Source organism: Varanus komodoensis, unplaced genomic scaffold, assembly GCF_004798865.1.
Source record: "Varanus komodoensis strain SLA01 unplaced genomic scaffold, ASM479886v1 scaffold18_1, whole genome shotgun sequence".
NCBI classification, from domain to species: domain Eukaryota; kingdom Metazoa; phylum Chordata; class Lepidosauria; order Squamata; family Varanidae; genus Varanus; species Varanus komodoensis.
The window spans coordinates 4,051,270-4,068,611 of NW_025335548.1; the positions used below are offsets into that span (position 1 = coordinate 4,051,270).

General features: G+C 48.1%; 1 protein-coding gene across 1 annotated transcript in view; it reads left to right on the forward strand.

Annotated features, from left to right (window-relative positions):
• Positions 1 to 17,075, forward strand: part of PPP1R1C (protein phosphatase 1 regulatory inhibitor subunit 1C) — a 41,583-nt gene extending 24,508 nt beyond the window's left edge. Inside the window, exons 4-5 of the mRNA XM_044427134.1 lie at positions 1,698 to 1,758; positions 16,972 to 17,075. Of these exons, the coding sequence (XP_044283069.1) occupies positions 1,698 to 1,758; positions 16,972 to 17,060 (150 nt within the window). The 3' untranslated portion in view covers positions 17,061 to 17,075. The remainder of the gene's footprint in view (positions 1 to 1,697; positions 1,759 to 16,971) is intronic.
• The last annotated feature ends 267 nt before the right edge of the window (positions 17,076 to 17,342 follow it).

Genomic DNA, 17,342 nt, shown 5'->3' on the forward strand with positions numbered 1-17,342 from the left:
AATATGTCGTCCCACCTGAGATGGAGTTCTCACACTTTTGTGTGCCCTTTCTCCATGTTCCAGATCTCCTCAGTTTTCACTGGCAGCTCAGACAGAGCAGCATTGCTTTAAATAGTAATGTACACTATTGATTTTCTTTAGATTTAACTCCAAACATTTAAAAGCATTCTGTGATGAGGACCAACATCCCATCATGCAATAAGTATAATTAGCACTCTCTGAATGTACCCAATCATTTATTCATAAATAGCAACTTTCCATCCATTATCATAAAATATTATGAACCACTTTCAGTAATATCATAGGTCAACTAATATATCTACTGAGTCTTCATTGACCAGAGTAGGCATGTTAAAAATACACTTCTTGAATATGTAACAGATGCCAAACTCCAAGGACATGGAATAGAGGTTTTTAAGTGAAGATTTTAAAATTGTATGTGCTTACTGTGAACTTACAAACCTTTATGGATGTGACAAGAGTAACATTGCTGAATATTGTGTTGTTTTGTGTAGACGGGCTTTTCAAATAATGGCGGTTAGCAATATGAAAGCTAACAATGCAAGCCTATACAAATCTGTTAAGATGTCAGTCCAGAGGAATACAATGGGGCTAACTCCCAGGAAAATGTGCATAGGATTGGGCCCTTGGTAAGATATTTCTAAAATGGGGTGTTTCGGCAGTAATCCTGTACAATCAGAAACCCATTAGCAGTTAAAAGGAACCCCCTTACCCTCAAATCCCTATAGTATAGATTCTATATTTCTTTTTCATATAAATCCAGTCATTTTTCCCATTTAAGCAATATTCCCCTCAGAAATAGAAGGAACAGCTCCAATTTCACAGTGTTTAAGCTTACTATTTTAGGGCCAAACAATGTATCTGGCAATCCATAGTTGCAGTAAAAGTTATTTCCTCATTCAAAGAACCTCATACCTAAATCTTTATAACTGTTTTTTTGCAAAAGTAGGAATGTTTTCCCCCACACTTCCCCCCACAAACACATTTCTAATCTTCAAAGATATTAATCTTCACAGGAAGAAGAAGATACTAGATCTCTACCAGGATCCATCTGTTTTTCATGCAAAAGTATTGCTTTGGGATTGAGAAAAGATTTCCTTCAAACCACTTTTCTCACTTTGTTCATTACCTGCTAATCCCCTGATATGTTGCTCTTTCAGTATTATTTTCTTTCAACCGGTTCTCTTTTTCACATTAGTCGTGGTCCCAGCCAACTGAGACCCCCTGAGTAAACACGATGACATCACAGTGCCTGTAGTCAGCTGGATCTGACTGTGGATTATGGATTACATCATGAAGCCAGCTGAGCCTGAAGCATTGTTAGACCTGGCACTGTTAAATGGGTGAACATTTTCATCCCATTTCAAGAGCCAATGCAGTCAATAAACGGATAAACGACCTGGCAGTCAATAAATGCATAAATAGCCATCACAGGCGTGGCTGGACATTTTCTGACAAAGATCCCCACTTAAGTTCAGTCCTAATGTAAATCTTAATGCAAAATGAAGACTCAAGAGTAGTCAAATGCAGCATTTATAACTGTGCTGTGAAAGGCGGTGTTTGGGTGACGCACACACTGAGAAAAGCGCGTGCAGAAAGATACGTCTTTCATTTGTTGCCTGACTTCATCGCTTTGCCCTTACTTTTTGCTAAAACACTGTCCTTTTCATTCTCAGTCACAGAATGCCTCCCCCAAACAGCGGAAGCAGAGTGTCTACACTCCTCCTGCCATGAAAGGTACTGTCCAGGTACTGTTTCTGGTCCTGCTAATGCCCGCTTTGCTCACAAACCCTCTGTGTGCAGCATCTCTCAAGTCCCCCCAAACAGCTCCTGGCTTGGCGGCCATGTCTGAGTGCGCCACCCCACAACAAGCCCAGGGCTCTCTTTCCGTAGCTAACAAGCCATGGTTTGCCTGGGCGGCTGCATTTGTACAGCACAACATGCAGAACGCGACAGCCTGTAACATGGGTGAGCATCAGGTGCAAACCGGAGCAGTGGATGTACTGCTGAGAGTTTCCCTAAGTATTTATTTATCTGGGGTATTTCTAGGCCATCGAATCACACTGAGTCCCGGGATGGCTCACAGCAAGAGACTCTATTTACATGAGACTGTGCATCCAAAGGGGGAGAATGTGTTGCCCGTAGCCTCATGCGACATGCTTTAGATTCCAGGGACTGGGTTCGGACAACAGAATCACTCATGCTCAAGGGGTTTCCATTAAGCCATAGGTCGCTGTTGAAATATGGCATGCTGGAGCCCAGCCATGATAGCCAACCAAGACAAGCCACCCAGTTTGCAGCCCAGCAACAACCATGGGTTCTCTTCATGGGTTTCCTGCATTCCATAAGCCATGGCTTGTTTGTGCAGGTGGTTTCAGACAACATGGCAACCCATGGCTTAATGACGTCTCACACACAACCCATATGCTGTTTCATTTTATTGCTCTGATTGGCATCTAAACATTTCTCCAGGCAACACACAGCAGGATACGTGATTGTTCCGTCTTATCCTCAGGATCCCTGTGGAGAGAATGGATTTCCTCCAGAGTTACTCCCACTTAGATCTGACCCTTTGAAATTAATGTACCTGCCATTCATTTCAACACGTCTGCTCTGAGTAGGACTAATCCTGCAGACAACCCAATGGCTGGTTTGCAACACACGGATTTGAGGCCAGGCGTTTCTGCTCTAGAGGAAATGCTCTGTCACTGTTGCGAGGCATAGTTATGCCTCCCGGGACATCATGCCCACCACAATCCTACATATTTGCACAGGGTGTCAAATTTTGTGCAACCACATAATGCTTGACATACCTTTATCTTGGTGCTTGCAGCCAGATTGGTTCTTAGTGGGTTGTGTGCTAATGAGCAGGTTTGCTGCTCTTCTGGGTCTGCCTCCAGACTAAGCTAAACAGGCACACTTTGGCCCCACAGAAATCATCAGGTCTTATATTAGCCTTATCTTATATTAGTCACTCACTAGTATCACACACACAAAAAAAGCAAAAGTAACTGCGCTAATTACAACATCATTGATATCTATGGGTTTAAAGCATGACTTAGCCTGGACCTGGACACTTGTTATTTTCGTTAATTTGGCTATTTATTGAGCACAAAATCAGGCAGTGGACAAAAGGAGCGCTTTATCAGTGCTTTGTGCTACAAAGTCTAAATCTTTAAGCTATCTTTCCTATTTTCTTACTCATATGCATGAAAAAATAACATTAATATTGTTATATACTATTAGGGAACAACAGAATTTGCCTGGAGCCTTCGGGCAAACAGCAAATGCCCTGGCCCAGCAATGGGTCCTGGGCAAGGCAGAGCAGGACAGGATCCGTGCGCCAGGCGTTCTCGCAGCCAGCTGTGCCATCCATCTGCCCTTCGGGTGCACAAAACATCCTGGGGAGCACACCGGTGCTGGGGTTCAGGATGGGCCCGGCCCCCAAGCGGCCCCCAACTGCTTGTGCAATGGCAATGCGAAGGCCCTAGGACAGCCGCAAGAGCGTGGAAATGCTTGTTTCGAGCCAGGGGAGCTTGAACAAGTGAACTTCCCTGCGGAAGTGCTGAACCTGCCTTGCATAAGGGGTTGGTCTCGTCTGCACCACTGAATCGGTGGGAATCTCCGCTTGCAGAAGGGAATCAGTAGGAGTGTAAATGTCCTATTGGGTTCTGCCCTTATGATTTAACCTTTTACTTCTGTTAGGGTAGTAGAAAGCAATGGAGATATTTTGAAAATCACATGTGAGACAGGCTGGAAAATGTACCCATTTTACAGATGCAAAATTTCTTTTCAGTATGTTACATAGGTGTGCATTAGTATATTTTGTGACTTGACATGCAGTCTGTGGATGTGTCTTCTCCTACTCCCACTTCTTGTTTTGTGCATGTGGCACATTAAGATAGTCTAGACCAGGGTAGATGGATAGCAGTAGCCCTCTTGTCACCTCTGGGTGGGTGTCCCTTCCCCTTGAATTCCTGCATTCTCCCTGTAGCCTCCAGCATTTAACCTAGGCAGCCGGCCTGTGCAAAGGTGCCCAGAGATCACCCTTGCCCGTGAGGGAGCATATGCCTAAACCAGCCTAATTCGAAACATAGAAACAGAGTGAGTCAGAAGGGGCATCCCGGGCCATCTAGTCTGACCCGCTCCAGCCGGCTCTGCTCATGACACACCTACCATGTGCACATCCAGCCTATCCTTGAACACCCGCACCGATGGGGCCTCAACCACCTCCCATGGAAGCCCATTCCACACCCTCGGGGTCCTGACTGTCAGGAAGTAATTCCTGGCATCCAAATTAAACCTTGGTTCCCTGAGCTTTGCCCCGTTGGAGTGTGTCCTGCCCTCCTCTGCAGGGGAGAATTAATCTTACCAGGTCCTCAAACTTTGAACAGGCTAATGTCCCAGCAAAAAGAAGATGTGACAAACTGAGGCAGGAACCCCCTCAGGGCTCTGTGCTCTCAATGCCCAGCGAAGAGGCAGGAAATTTCTTCTTGCCCTGTTCTAGCAGCCACGCACTGAGCCACCCTCTCGGTTTATTGACTCCACCGGCACCAGGCACCGGGCCTTGCCCCGCCCGGTGCCCTCCAGAGGGTTAGGCTTGCAAATCGCATCACCCCCAGGCCAGTGGCCAGGAAAGATGGGAGTTGTAGTCCCACCCCCCTGGAGGGGAGATGTTCACTACTGACACTGAGATCTCCGGCTGGGTTTCTGCCCCCTGAGGATTTAACCAGGCACTCCTGGGCGGAACCTGCAGTGGCTGCCATTCAAGATTGCCGCCAGTGTTGCAAGAGACGCTCGCTACCGAATCGCCATCATGGCAGCATTTGACTGGCAGCACGAAGGCTTCCCCTGGCAGCTCCCTCCTGGGTATGTTGTTGTCCTTTCCCCATTTTCGCAAGACTTCCTCCAACAGCCCTTCAAGCAGGAAATGGTTCCTGGGCCATCCATGCAGACGAGTGTTTTACTGGAAGGCTGCGCACTGGAAAAATCAATGCGAGCACTATTGATTGCAGAGCTATCTCCAAAGCAGGGCAGACGGCAGCCCGGAATGCTGCTCAGCATAGGATCCTTGCAAGGATTATGTTTCTGGGCTTAATGGATGCTGGGAGACACTCTCCGTTTGAAAGGCCTCTCTCTCCCTCCTCTCCCCAGTGGCGCTGGTTGGAGGCAGCCATGCCGGGTGCGATTAGCAAATCTCATAGGCTGCACATTTTGCCTATGCACCGCTAGCCACTTATCAAAGAATCCACCTCCATTACACACACACACACACACAAGCAAACAGTGATGCGCTGCTTCAGAGCAGAATAGCAAGTTCCAAAGGCACGTACCGCTCAGCATTGGGTCATGCTCACGCAAAGATGCATTTTCAGTTCCAGTGGCTGGAGCAGCCCTTATGCATTAGAAGGGAGGGATTTAAATTCTCAAATAAAATATAAACACCCTCTCCAGCACCAAGCCAGGTGGGGTCACACAAAACCCCTCCGGAATTTCTAGTGGTTGCCCAAAGCTCCCCTCATTCTCCGCAGCGGGACTGAGCACAGGCAAGCACCGGCCAGGGGCCGATGCTTCACGCAGGCACCAAGCATCCCGATGCAAAGCATTGGCAGGTGCCGGAGCAGCTGCTGCCTTCACTCCACTGCTTTTGCTGCCCAGCAATGGGGAGGAGGAGGAAGAGGCAACAGAGGCATTGGTGGTATGGAGCAGGGGACCCCCAGTTCCACTTCCCCCCACCCAGAGGCACAGTGCACCAGTTCTAGATGTTCCAGCTTCCCTGACCTCACTGGCCCACGTCTCCTTGTGAGAAATCAGCCCGGGGACAGCTCCTTCCCAGTGATCTGTGCCATCCCTGTCATTTTCCCAGTTCCAGGCTAGCTGTTTTGGGTGGTTTGCCAGTACATTGTGCTGCAGCATCTTCTCCTAATCTGACATCCCCCAGAAGTTTTCATTTACAGTTCCCCCCATCTCTGCTCATTGGCTGTGCTGGCTGGGGCTGGATGCCAGAATATTCATCTCAATTTTTATATACCGCCCCATTCTCAAAGGCTTTGAGTGGTTTACAAGAGATTAAAACTAGCAATAATCGGAATATTGACTCAAAACAAGACTAAAACTAATCTGGGATATACTCTGGGAAGGAAGAGATACATCTTTAACTCCTTTTGGAGTAGCAGTAGGGAGAGGCACCAGCTTCAGGGTGGCTGCATTAGACAATATTGGAGATGTCACCTTCAGACAACAGGCGCAGCAGCACACCAAGGTATGCCAGGTGAAAACACGAGCCAGGTAAGATGCTCCCCAGAAAGCTGCCGTGCTTCAAGCAGCTGCTGCCTGAAGAGGAGCAGAGAGTAGTGAGACTGCTGAGGGATAGGCAAGAAGCTCAGCCAGCATCACAACCACAGAATTGGTGGGGGGGGGGGTCTCCCACAGTTATAAAACAGAACTCTGCTTGTCCAAAATCCTTTTCCAAGGGAGTAGAAAAATCCTTGCCCTCCACGTTCACTTCAGGCCAATGACCTGCTGCTCTGCTGCTGGGAAACACATAACGGAAATGGGAAGTAGCAGGAAAGCGGGTGAAGAGGTGAAGCTTGCCTCCTGCTGCATCAGGAGTCTCTCGGTTAACCCTTTAGGGGTGGCTTTGCAAGGGGTGTCTCAAATGTAGTTTAGATCAGGCAGATGTGTGTGTGTGTGTGCGCGCGCGCGCGCGCACGCACGCACGTGAGAGATTGCTATTCACTCACATGTTTTCTGTCATCCTCCACGGCATTGGTGGGCATCCTCATGACATCCTGCTCTGCAAATGGAAATGAGTTTGATGCCATCCTGTTTCTCTGTGATACCCCATTTCTACTGTTCAGAGAGCAAAACAGGAGAAAAAGAACATCTTGCTACCAGACGCTCTGGCATGGTGGCACAATCTGAAATATTTATCTTCTGTCTGACCAGGAAATAATTGGGGTCAGCTCAGCTGAGTCAACACATAACAAAAGGATCCACTTAGGAAGCCAAGGTTGCTTCAGTCCTGAGGTTAATATCTTCCTGAATCTAGAGTGCAGGGATGGCAATTAATCATTTTTAGCAATAGCTCCTTTTTACCCAAAGCAAACATTATGTGCTCATCATTCCCAACTCATGGTTGTTTATAGATTCTTCAGACAATAATATAAACCTCCACTTCTGCTTTTGTTTTTGAAGAGCACTTTTGGAGAGGATTTCTTAGAACAGGGAAAATGGGATATTATTTCTGAAAGTGAAAAGTGAATGCCTTTTCTACTTTTGTATTTGCACTACTGTGCTGCACTGCCACCTAGAGGACATGTACTGGAAAAGCAGAAAAAGTGATGCTCTTCATGTAGTACTTGGATCTCAGTTCTCCAATGAAAGCAAAAGCAGAGACAGTGGGTTAACAAGAAAAACGTGTAGAGGCATAAAGCATTCAAAACAATTGCTTGAGGAAATATTGGAGATATTGCCCTCAAGTCCAAACCATTATATGTTGAGCTGACATAATCAATATAATTATAAAGCAGCATTTCATACAATACGTTTTTAAAAAGAGCTAGTGGTGAGCCCAAGTCATACATGAACCAAGTCAAGTGAAATAAAATGATGGAAGAATAAAGATAGACTCGAAGACTTGCCAGAGATTTAATGAAGAAGTTGATACAAGTCATAAACTGAAAAGTTGTTCCTGTTTTATTAGTATAAAGGAAATATTTTGGATTCAGACATTACTTATGAGATATATAAAAGGAATATCTAAAATATGTAGAGTCACAGACACAAAAAGATACACATACAGCCATTGCACTGCTTTGGCCTTCCATGTGGGAGCACCCAGGGCAAAGAGGCTATTCACACGCTCTGCTCCAATCATCATCTGTAAAATAAATATGCGTTACTGAGAGGCTGTGTCTCCTAGCAGTTGGAGTGCTGGACTGGGCCTTGGGAGATTCAGGCTCTGGTCCCCACTTGGCCATGTAGCTTCCTGGTTGACTTTGGGCTGGTTCCTCATAGGGCTGTTGTGTGGGTGAAACTGGGAGGGAGAGAAGGCAGGGAATAAATCAATAGGATGTTCTGTTAAATCTGGATGCTTGGACAGGAATGCGTCCAAATTACGTTTTTTGCTATTGGTATGACAACAACCAACCTCTGCTAAAATGGTTTCCTGATCTCAGTTTTGAAGCACTCGTTCTCCAGTGATTGTGCTCCCCCTCGTGGTTCTGAGGCCTCTTTACAGGGCTGGTTCCCACCTCTGCAGCAATGGAGTGCATTCTGGGGGAGAGGAGGCGATCAAGGGGGCCCGGGGGGCAGATTGACTTCCGCACCACTAGTTTGCCCAGAGCTTCCTCGCCAGCTAAGGCAAATGTTGCCCATCTGAAAGAAATCTATTGGAGGAGTGAAGGTCCAATTTGCATTTCATTTCAAATATCAAAGATGAGCAGGGCTTGCATCTGGTCTGTCACATGCATGAAGAGATCATTGGAAGGGCTATCAGGGTTCAGTGCCATTTTAAGTCATGCGTGAGAGACCTCTGGCCCTCACACGCCTCCCCATCCAAGCCAGGGCATCCCTGCCCTGGCTGTGCCTCCGCGGTGGCCATCCATGCTCCACCACGGAGAGGAAGCACATCACCGGGAGAAGGCGACGCTGGTCCACTCAAAACGTGCATGGACACATTTGCAAGCACCAGTGCACATGAAGGACAACTGTCGCAATGCGTCCTCGCTGTGTCGGTGTGACCTGCGTGCCCGGCCTTGCCCAGTCTGCTGCCCAGATGCTGTTGACGGGCAAGTCAAGTGCCTGCTTTGGCCTCTTCATGCTTTTCACCTGGAAATGGACTCGCAGCAGGCAGTGATTCAAATAGACGCCGGGCCCCTTAGAGTAGGATGCAGGGCTGCCGTGCCCATCACCACATAGCCATTCCGCTTTTAAAAGAGGGCTTCTGTTGCTGCCCGTTTCACAAAGCCTAACTTCCACATGGGAAGGAAAAGCTGAGCTATCCTTCCCGACATGCTGCTCCCTAAAATATACCCCTGACCATGCAGCCCCTGGGATTTCAGCAAAGCTTGGCTGCAAGGTTACTCCTGCAGAGGAGCAGGTCTGTTTGACCGGGTCTTTGTTGGAATCAAGGGCAAATCCTGCCTCCCAGCTTTTAGAAAAACATGGTGCACTGTGGCATACAGGCGCCCCTGCTTGTATGCGGGAAATCCCAGCAGGGGCAGCGGTGCAGGTGAGTGGCTGGACAAGAGCATGCCGCCAGGTGCCACAAGCTGCAGAAGAGAGGTAGCAACCGAGAAAGCCTCCCAACAGTTGCCAGACCCTCGGTCCCTCCAGCCCAGTATGGTCAGCACTGACTGGCAGCAGCAGCTCGTCATGGTTGCCGGTAGGACTTTTCCAGCCCTGCCTCGAGATGCTGAGGGCTGAGTGTGAGCTGCTTGTTGCATCACCTTGCTCAGCGCAGCCACAGCACAGAAAGAACTGTGGCCAGGAGGGAGCAGTTAGACCCGGCCCATATGCTAGGTCAGTTCATGCAGGGTTGCAGCTTGCAGACAAGGTCCTGAGCTTGCCTCATCCATGCATCCACCCACCCACCAGTCCAACCTTTAGATAATTTCTTGCTGCCCAAATATAATAAAATCCTTAAGCAGTTATTGACTTGGGGGTTAGATGAAAAACATTGGCTCCCCCCCCCCCGCCCCCCGAATGCTTGCACCCAAACCTTTGCTGACAGATGGATCTTTCTTCAGAGTTCTTTGAATATTGAACAGCTGGAGCCTGGAACCAGTGAATGGAAATTCGCTGCCAATGGGATGGCTGGCCTCATGCCGAAGTTAAGATACACTTTGGCAGATTCCTGCAACTCTGCACTTCATGGCGTGAACAAGGGATAAATCAGTGCGGAGCCCGGCTACCTGCTGACGCTTCCCTACGCAGTATAGTACTCAGCTTCTGACAGCAGAAACCCCTCAGCAGATCCAAGCCCTGCTTTCTTCCACTGTGTCCTGGGGCAACGCTTCCATGGCAAAGCCCTCTCTCTGGCCACGTGGGTATTAATTTGGACAAGGCCTGTGGCTGCCGAGTACAAATGTAGCAAAGCCAAACACATTCAATTCCAATCCTCCATCCAGGCAGAGATTGAAGCATGTGCTGAGATAAATATTTGGTTTTCCACCAAGGGAAGGAATTATTCTCATTTTATTTATGTTTGCTCTGTACATTTATTTTTGACATGGTTGTTTATTGCAAGTGGCTCTACAAATATATCTTCTGGAAGGATGCTTTAGAGGGAGTAATAAAAGAGAACAATGATATTTGTTATTTTTGGCGGCATGGTAAGAAAGGCAGAGGGTTGCTTTACTACACTCATGGGATGATTTCTGAGGTTTGTCTGCCTTATCTTTTTATATCACATTATTCCACTGGTGCCTTTTAAAAAAAGAATACCAAAAACTGTGAATGCTACCTGCATTTCTCTCTCTCCCCACTCACCAGCAAATGATATTCCATTCTTTCGTAGCAATTCTGCCTTCTCAGATTTCAGCTCGTTTTTCATAACCTTGTTCTGCTGCATTTGGCATAATGCATTTTTTAGAATAATCACTTTACTTCTTTTTTCATCGTAAGCATTCAGTGGTATCCAACCACCAGCATAATAGGCACCAGGGAAATACATTCCTCCTGGCCTCCCCCTGCCGTTTCCAAATCTGTTTTGAGGGTGGGAGATCTCTGGAGTATATTTAACTAGTGTAGGGAGGACCAGAAGGTGCGGTCTCATTGTGCAAAGAGAAAAGCCAAACTCCTTCCCAAATTTTCAATAGGCAGCAAACTGTCCCATCCACAACTCCATGTGAAAAGAGAGCCAACAACTAGCGTTAGCGACGACCCAATTCAGACAACAGGAGATCTCATGATGGGTGACTGGACACTGTGGGTGGTTGTACCATTCAAGCCCAGCCTGCTGTATTCATGGTGGCCAGGATTTCACCCCCGAACAAACCCCCTAAGAACCCGTGGGGTGATCGTTCTGTTGCCTGAGTTCAGCAATGGCTCTGATGGTGGGGAAGCCAAGGGACAAGGGAGGCACCAGTGAAGTGTGGCCAGCACTCTTGCCAGCTTCCCAAGCTGCGCACCGGAGGGACTGTTCCTGGTTGGCCGCCTCTTTTTAAAATGGCTCTGCACTCCAGTTGTGTGCTGATTTGGGGGGGGGGGGGTATTATTATGTTTATAACCAGGCGTATGCAAGCCTGGAAGCACACACGCGCATGGCGGGCGGCAGGGTTCTCCCCTCCCCACACAGGCGAGGTTGCCGGCCTGCCCTTCCTAGTGTCAGCCTGGCAGACGGGACGGGGAGGTGGGCGAGCGGCCCACTTGCCCACGTGTGCGTGAATCCCGACCCCCACCGCCCATAAAGAACAACGGGCCGACGTCGGGCTGCTGGACCTGCCCCAGCAGGGACGGGGCCATGGCCCCAGCCATTATCCAGCCTCCTACCCCAAAGCAGTTTTGCGGCTCTCGAGTTGCTGGATGGGACGGGTGAAAAGGCTTGTGGGACCTCTCGGAAGTGGACATAGACGGGGTCCCGTGCAGAGCTGCTGGGCTTGGGAAGTCCAGACAGAAGCAAGGCTGTCCCTTTCGCTCTGTAACACAGAGTGGGAGAAGCTGAGAGCCTCTGAAACAGAAACCAAAGTCCTCCCGCTCTTCCAGCTGAAGGGTTCTGACCAGCTGAGGGCTAGGCAGGGAACTGCAGAACCACACTGGGGTAGAGCGGGGCTTGCCTGGAGCTAGGAAGGCCCCAGCCCCTGACAAGTTTGGAGCCGTCTGGAAGAGGAGCAGCCAGCCCAGCCTTCCTGCTCCAAGACAAGCGGCTTCCTCTACGGGGAGAGGCATCACTGTGCGGGGGAAATCCTGCTCCCCAGGCGGAGTGGGGAGCATTGCTCTGTTTGCAACTTTTCTGTGTGAGGAAGAGAAAGGGAAGTGAAGCAGGGTGGGTTGCAGGAATCATTTGGGAAGCTACAAGCATCTGGAGCCCTGCCTTTTCTTGCCCACGTGCTTGAGGGGCAGCCACGGTGAGGACAACGGGCCTCTTGACTTTGCTGGGATTGTAACTCCCTATCTGTAGTTCGGAAGGGAGGCAGGAGAATTGGGGTGGAGGGGGAAGGCAGTGGTCAAATGGTGAGAAAAACTGTTCGCGGCGATTCATTATTTCTTTTTTCCTCCATGGAGCTGAAGGGGGCTTATTCTATGGAAGAAGCTTAGACAAGGCTCAAGCTTGTGCACTCCCCTCCCCTCCAATGCACCCTTGAGCAGCTGAGAAGCGTGGGCCTCCTTTTTCAGTTAACCACAATTTAGCATTCTGTCCAAACTTTGAAATGTAGTCAAACTTGATGATGGTTTACCAGAGTAAGGCAGCTCCAAAACCCAAGGTTTGAAATTGGTTTGTTTCATTAAATCATGTTTAAGACAAATAGCAGTTATACAAAACAACAAACTGCAGTTGCCAAGAATGGAAACAAAATCTGATTTCCTTGCTGCAGGAAGGGTGGGAGGGAGGAGAGGAGAGGAGAGGAGAGGGTAGGCTTAGGGTGCGCCTGGGCTCATTGCATAGTGATGAACTGTAGTTTATGGTTCTATCCAGATGAGTGCACAGGTTGCCCACCATCCAACCACAGGCCCTCCTTAACATCCTGGAAGGTTCCCTGAGATTGGTGCTGTGCAGAGGGAGGCAGTACGGGTGCTTGCCCTATGCTCAGCCTGAATGGGACACAAAGACAGTCCATAGCAATAACAATAAAAATATTAAATCATGCTTTTTCTCAATATATATATATATATACTTGCATAAAGGCAGACTAAATATCCACGTATCTGCCCAGTCGCAAGTGGCATCTCTATAGCACCTGTTCAAATGTTGAAAATGTTTCTTGGTCTTCAGTCTATTGCATTGCAGGAGGTGAACATTCATCCTTCCATTGTTAGCTATGAAAAGAGCTCAGGAAATCCATAAGACCAGGCCTTAATATCCAGGAAGCAGGTAGAAAATGCAGAAGGGCATGTACTTCAGTAAATGTTAAAGAATGTTCAAATACAGAATTTATCTGGATAATCACCCCCTCCCACAAAGAGGCAAATATCGGGCATTGGTAAAGCAGATGGTGAAAAGATGCATTAGTAGTGTTATACCTCCAGTAATTAGCTGACTTACAGAAAATCTCATGAAAGAGATGTTGTGAAGTCTAGTAGACATGGAACAAGAGTCTCACTGAATAAGGCATTGATACAATGGAGTGAGTTTAGTGTGAGAAAATGAATCAAAATGTAAGCGATGTGACATTATTACTCCAACTGTGAGAGAACTCCATCTCTTCTCATGTGTCAAGAACCTGATGCCATCCATTTGGAGACAGGATCCAGGCAGGAGGATGCCAAAACTGGCCAATATGGAAAATCTAATCCAAGTTAGATTTTCCTTTTGATTTAGGAAAAGTCAACAAGTAAATATGACAATATAAAGCAAAATCCTGGAAGCCAAAATCACCTGCTTTAACTGGAAGTTGCATTTTCAAGAATTCTTGTGGTGGGGAGGACTCCCCTCATATTTCTGAAACAATGGACTGAGGTTTTAAAAATGTTCACCAGGAATAGCTAGTGGATACCAGGTGTATTATGAACAGTTCAAACTAGGTTAATCTTCAGTGTGTTTCCCTTGTCCCATGGGCTCAGCTTCAAAGATGCCTATCTATTTATATTTCACAGGATCCCATTAACTGGCCTAGAGTGCCATCCGGTGCAGCTTCCCTCAGTCCTCCAAATTTGGAGCAGCACAGTCATTCAATGGAAAGCGGGAAGAGTATGGAGCCTCAGAGTGCAATCCTGAGGGCTCCCAACATCATCAGGGGCCAGGAGGGTCTTCAAGGTCCAAGCACCAAGCTCCTCTGATCTCCTCTGCCGGCTGCCTGTCCAACAGCAGAAACTTACCTTGCAGGGGGAAAGGGGGTGTGTTGGCAGAGTGGAGGAGGCTGGGGCCATCCGCCTATGGCAGTTCTTCTGGGAGCCCAGCCCCCTTCCATCCCCTTTCCCTGGCCCTTTAGCTGGATAGCCAGAAATGGCCATCTAGATAAAATGCATGGGGTGATGTGCAGGGCAGCAGAGAGTGCAAGCACCATGCCTTGTTCCAGCCACTGTGTGCACAGAAGCCTCCAGGTTCAAAGGCGTATGTCCATCTAGGCCGGGGCAATGGAGCTGCACCCCTAGATGGCCCTTTTGGCCATGCATTTCCTCTTCTTATGAGGAGGAAGGGTTGAGGCCAGGGATGCCGAGGGTGGGAATCCATCTCCGCTTGGCTTGGTTTCCTGGGCTCTTCCCTGCTTTCTGGCAGCCCCAGATGCAGCCTGGCTCCGAGAGTGCCAAGCGTTGGCGCGAATGCCCTCCAGGAACTAAGCCTGGCAAACAGTGTGCAAGGGGTGTCCTTCTCCTGCTCACTTGCACAACGGGGACTCAGGAAACAGTCTGAGAGTGCCTGATTAGCTCAGAGCCAAGCGTGGAGCAAGGCTTGGAATGCGCTTTCCCACCGACTACCAGAGGGAATCGCCAGTGACCCATGGGGTGGAGATGGCACCAGGAATTCCCAGTCTAGGACTCATCCAGACGTTCCTCCAAACACCACCTGAGTCCCTTCATATGTCATCTGCCATCCATATGGAGTCACAGATGATGTTCGAAGCTGGCACTTGATCGCTTCATCTGCACATCACAATGAGTTCATTGTGTGCTTTGGTCAACATCAACAAGGCTTTTGATTAATTGCATTGATTGGGATGACTTGGACTTGCATTAAACCAAATGCGCCTCCTGAACATCCCACATGCGCTTAACAAGGCTGAGGCGCATTACTGAACACCTACACACTTTCAATTTTTTTCCATTTTGGTGGGATGGATCAAACCAGATGTCAAGTTTTACTTTCCCCACTGGAGATTTCATGATGTGACTGGAAAAATGTCAAGAAGTTTGCCTCATTTGCACAGATAATTTATCCTGAATCTGGAAATAAGCTCTGAGGCTGTGATTTAATCTAAAATGCATTAACCGTTGAAAGCGTATTAGAGCATACTTACTGAAAATGGCTTGCATTCAGGCTTTCTTCATCAACATTAATTGAATTAAATTACCTGCAGTGAAATCTGAGCCTTTGAGAGAAGGGGAAGGAAAGAACCAGCAAACTTTAGAAGTGAGGCAAATTCGGTCTCGAATATTTATGCACATTTTCTCCTATGTTGCCGTGGGAGAATGTGGAGCAGGGTAATTCTGAAGCAGGTGAACCTCAGGGTACGGTCTGATTGTTATGGAGAAGAAGGAAATAGCGACCCAGGGAAATCACTGCTACATTGTGCAGAGAATGGCTGAGCATTGCCTTAGGACAGATGGCAAAAGAAGAGAAACACCGGTAGACAAAAGCAGGCATTCCAAGCAGAATTCCAATCTGCACATGGAGGCCGCAACTCGGTAATGAGAGGTGCAAGCTGAGCTGAACACAAAAGGTGTAGCAGAGCATGAACAGACAAAGGGCATAAACCGAAGAGAAGATCCTTGCAGCAAGAGGCCTCAGGCCATGTTGTATGATAGTTCAGGGATGTGTGGGGGGGGGGGGGGAAGCATGAGTAGGGTAATATCATGTAACCCAAATAAACCTTTAAAGAGAAGCATCAGGTTTTATTAGCCATTATTCACCAGGTACAAAGCTCACTTCAGGGATCATTGCCTGATAATATCCATGTACTACGAGATGGGATAGAAATCCGTTTCTATGGAATGGAGGTGTGCGGGAATCAAGGACTGAAAAGGGCAAGGAAGGATGCAGGTCAAGACTATACGAAGAATGTCCCCTAGAACTTTTACTTCTGAGCAGTCATGCCTAGGAGTGCATGACAAATGGTCTAAATGACCCTTCCCTAACTTGGTGGCCTTCAGAGGCATATGGACCACAACTCCCAGAATTCCCATGCAGCAGTGGCATTGACTGGGAATTCTGGGTGTTGCAGTCCAAACATGTCTGGAAGGCACAAGACTGGGGAAGGCTAAGCAGAAAACTCGGCTTGTGTGCTTCCCTTGTTCAGAATGATTCTCCGAATGGCTTTGCATCATGGATCAAGTGTGTGGTGTGGAGCTATCTTTCCAGCTTACCATGCTTTAGGTCTCATTATGCTTGAATTGGAGCTGAGGCTGCAGTTTCTGTGAAAGGCATGGGAGGAAACCAGACCAGTTTCCCCCCCTAGCCAGCTGTTGGCCAGCTCGGGACCAAACTGGGTGTGACATTATAGATACCTGAATGCAATTCCCTGTGTCTTTCCTTGTTGCTGTTTCTAAAAGTGGCCACCCGGATCACAGCTGCTCTGGGGTGGGAGTGGTGGTTTGTGCTGGGCAACTGGCACGGAAGGAAGGGCCAGGCTCTGCTGGCCCCAGTTCCATGGCAAGCCTCCACACTGGCCCCAGATTATGGCTGCTTTCTGTGCCCATGCCTGCCCACCCACTCACACGCATTCAGGCTTAGCTCCTGCTTGTAAGAACCTTGTTAAAATACGTGGGTACTTTTGCCTTTTGGCTCTGTCCCTTTGGCTCTCTGGCATCCCCCACCCCTCAGATGTGGCCCCCAAGAACACCTCCAAAATGGAATCTGAGCCAGGATGGAAAGTGTCTGACACTCCTGAAAATGAGGTTGGGACATGCATCTAGGCATCTCTGACTTCACACCCAGTTTGGCCCTTCCTTTCTCCACACGGTGGAAACTCGGTTATTTGCATTCAATAAAAATAGCCGTGCTCATGCACAAGAACAACAAGCCTGGCATTGATTGATTTCTTCCTGCAACATGTCAGACGAGATTTGCGATGTGTTGCTCTGTGTGTGTGTGTGTGTGTGTGGTCTCAAAGATGTTCTTCATATTTACAGGGATTAAGCATCTAAAAAAACAGAAGGACTCGGCATTCCCAGAGGAGGAGGAAGGAGTCAGTGAAAGAGATGAGAAGTGGAGCCCATGACTGGTGCCAAACATCTGCAGGAGAGCCTTTCTTGTCCATAACTGAACTGCTAAACTTTCTCTACTTAAACTGGAACTCTGTTGCTTGTGCCCCTGACCCCAAGCACCTTCGTGTCAGTACCCAAGAGAAGAAGACTTCACAGCGGAAGTCACGGCCACTTGCCACAGTGGGCTATGGTACCTTATAACTGAAGATAACCCTGTTTTTATAGCCATTTCCCTTTTCTTTTTTAATGACTTCAGATATCTAGTTTGCAAACATGTTAACTCCTTCATCTTTAGT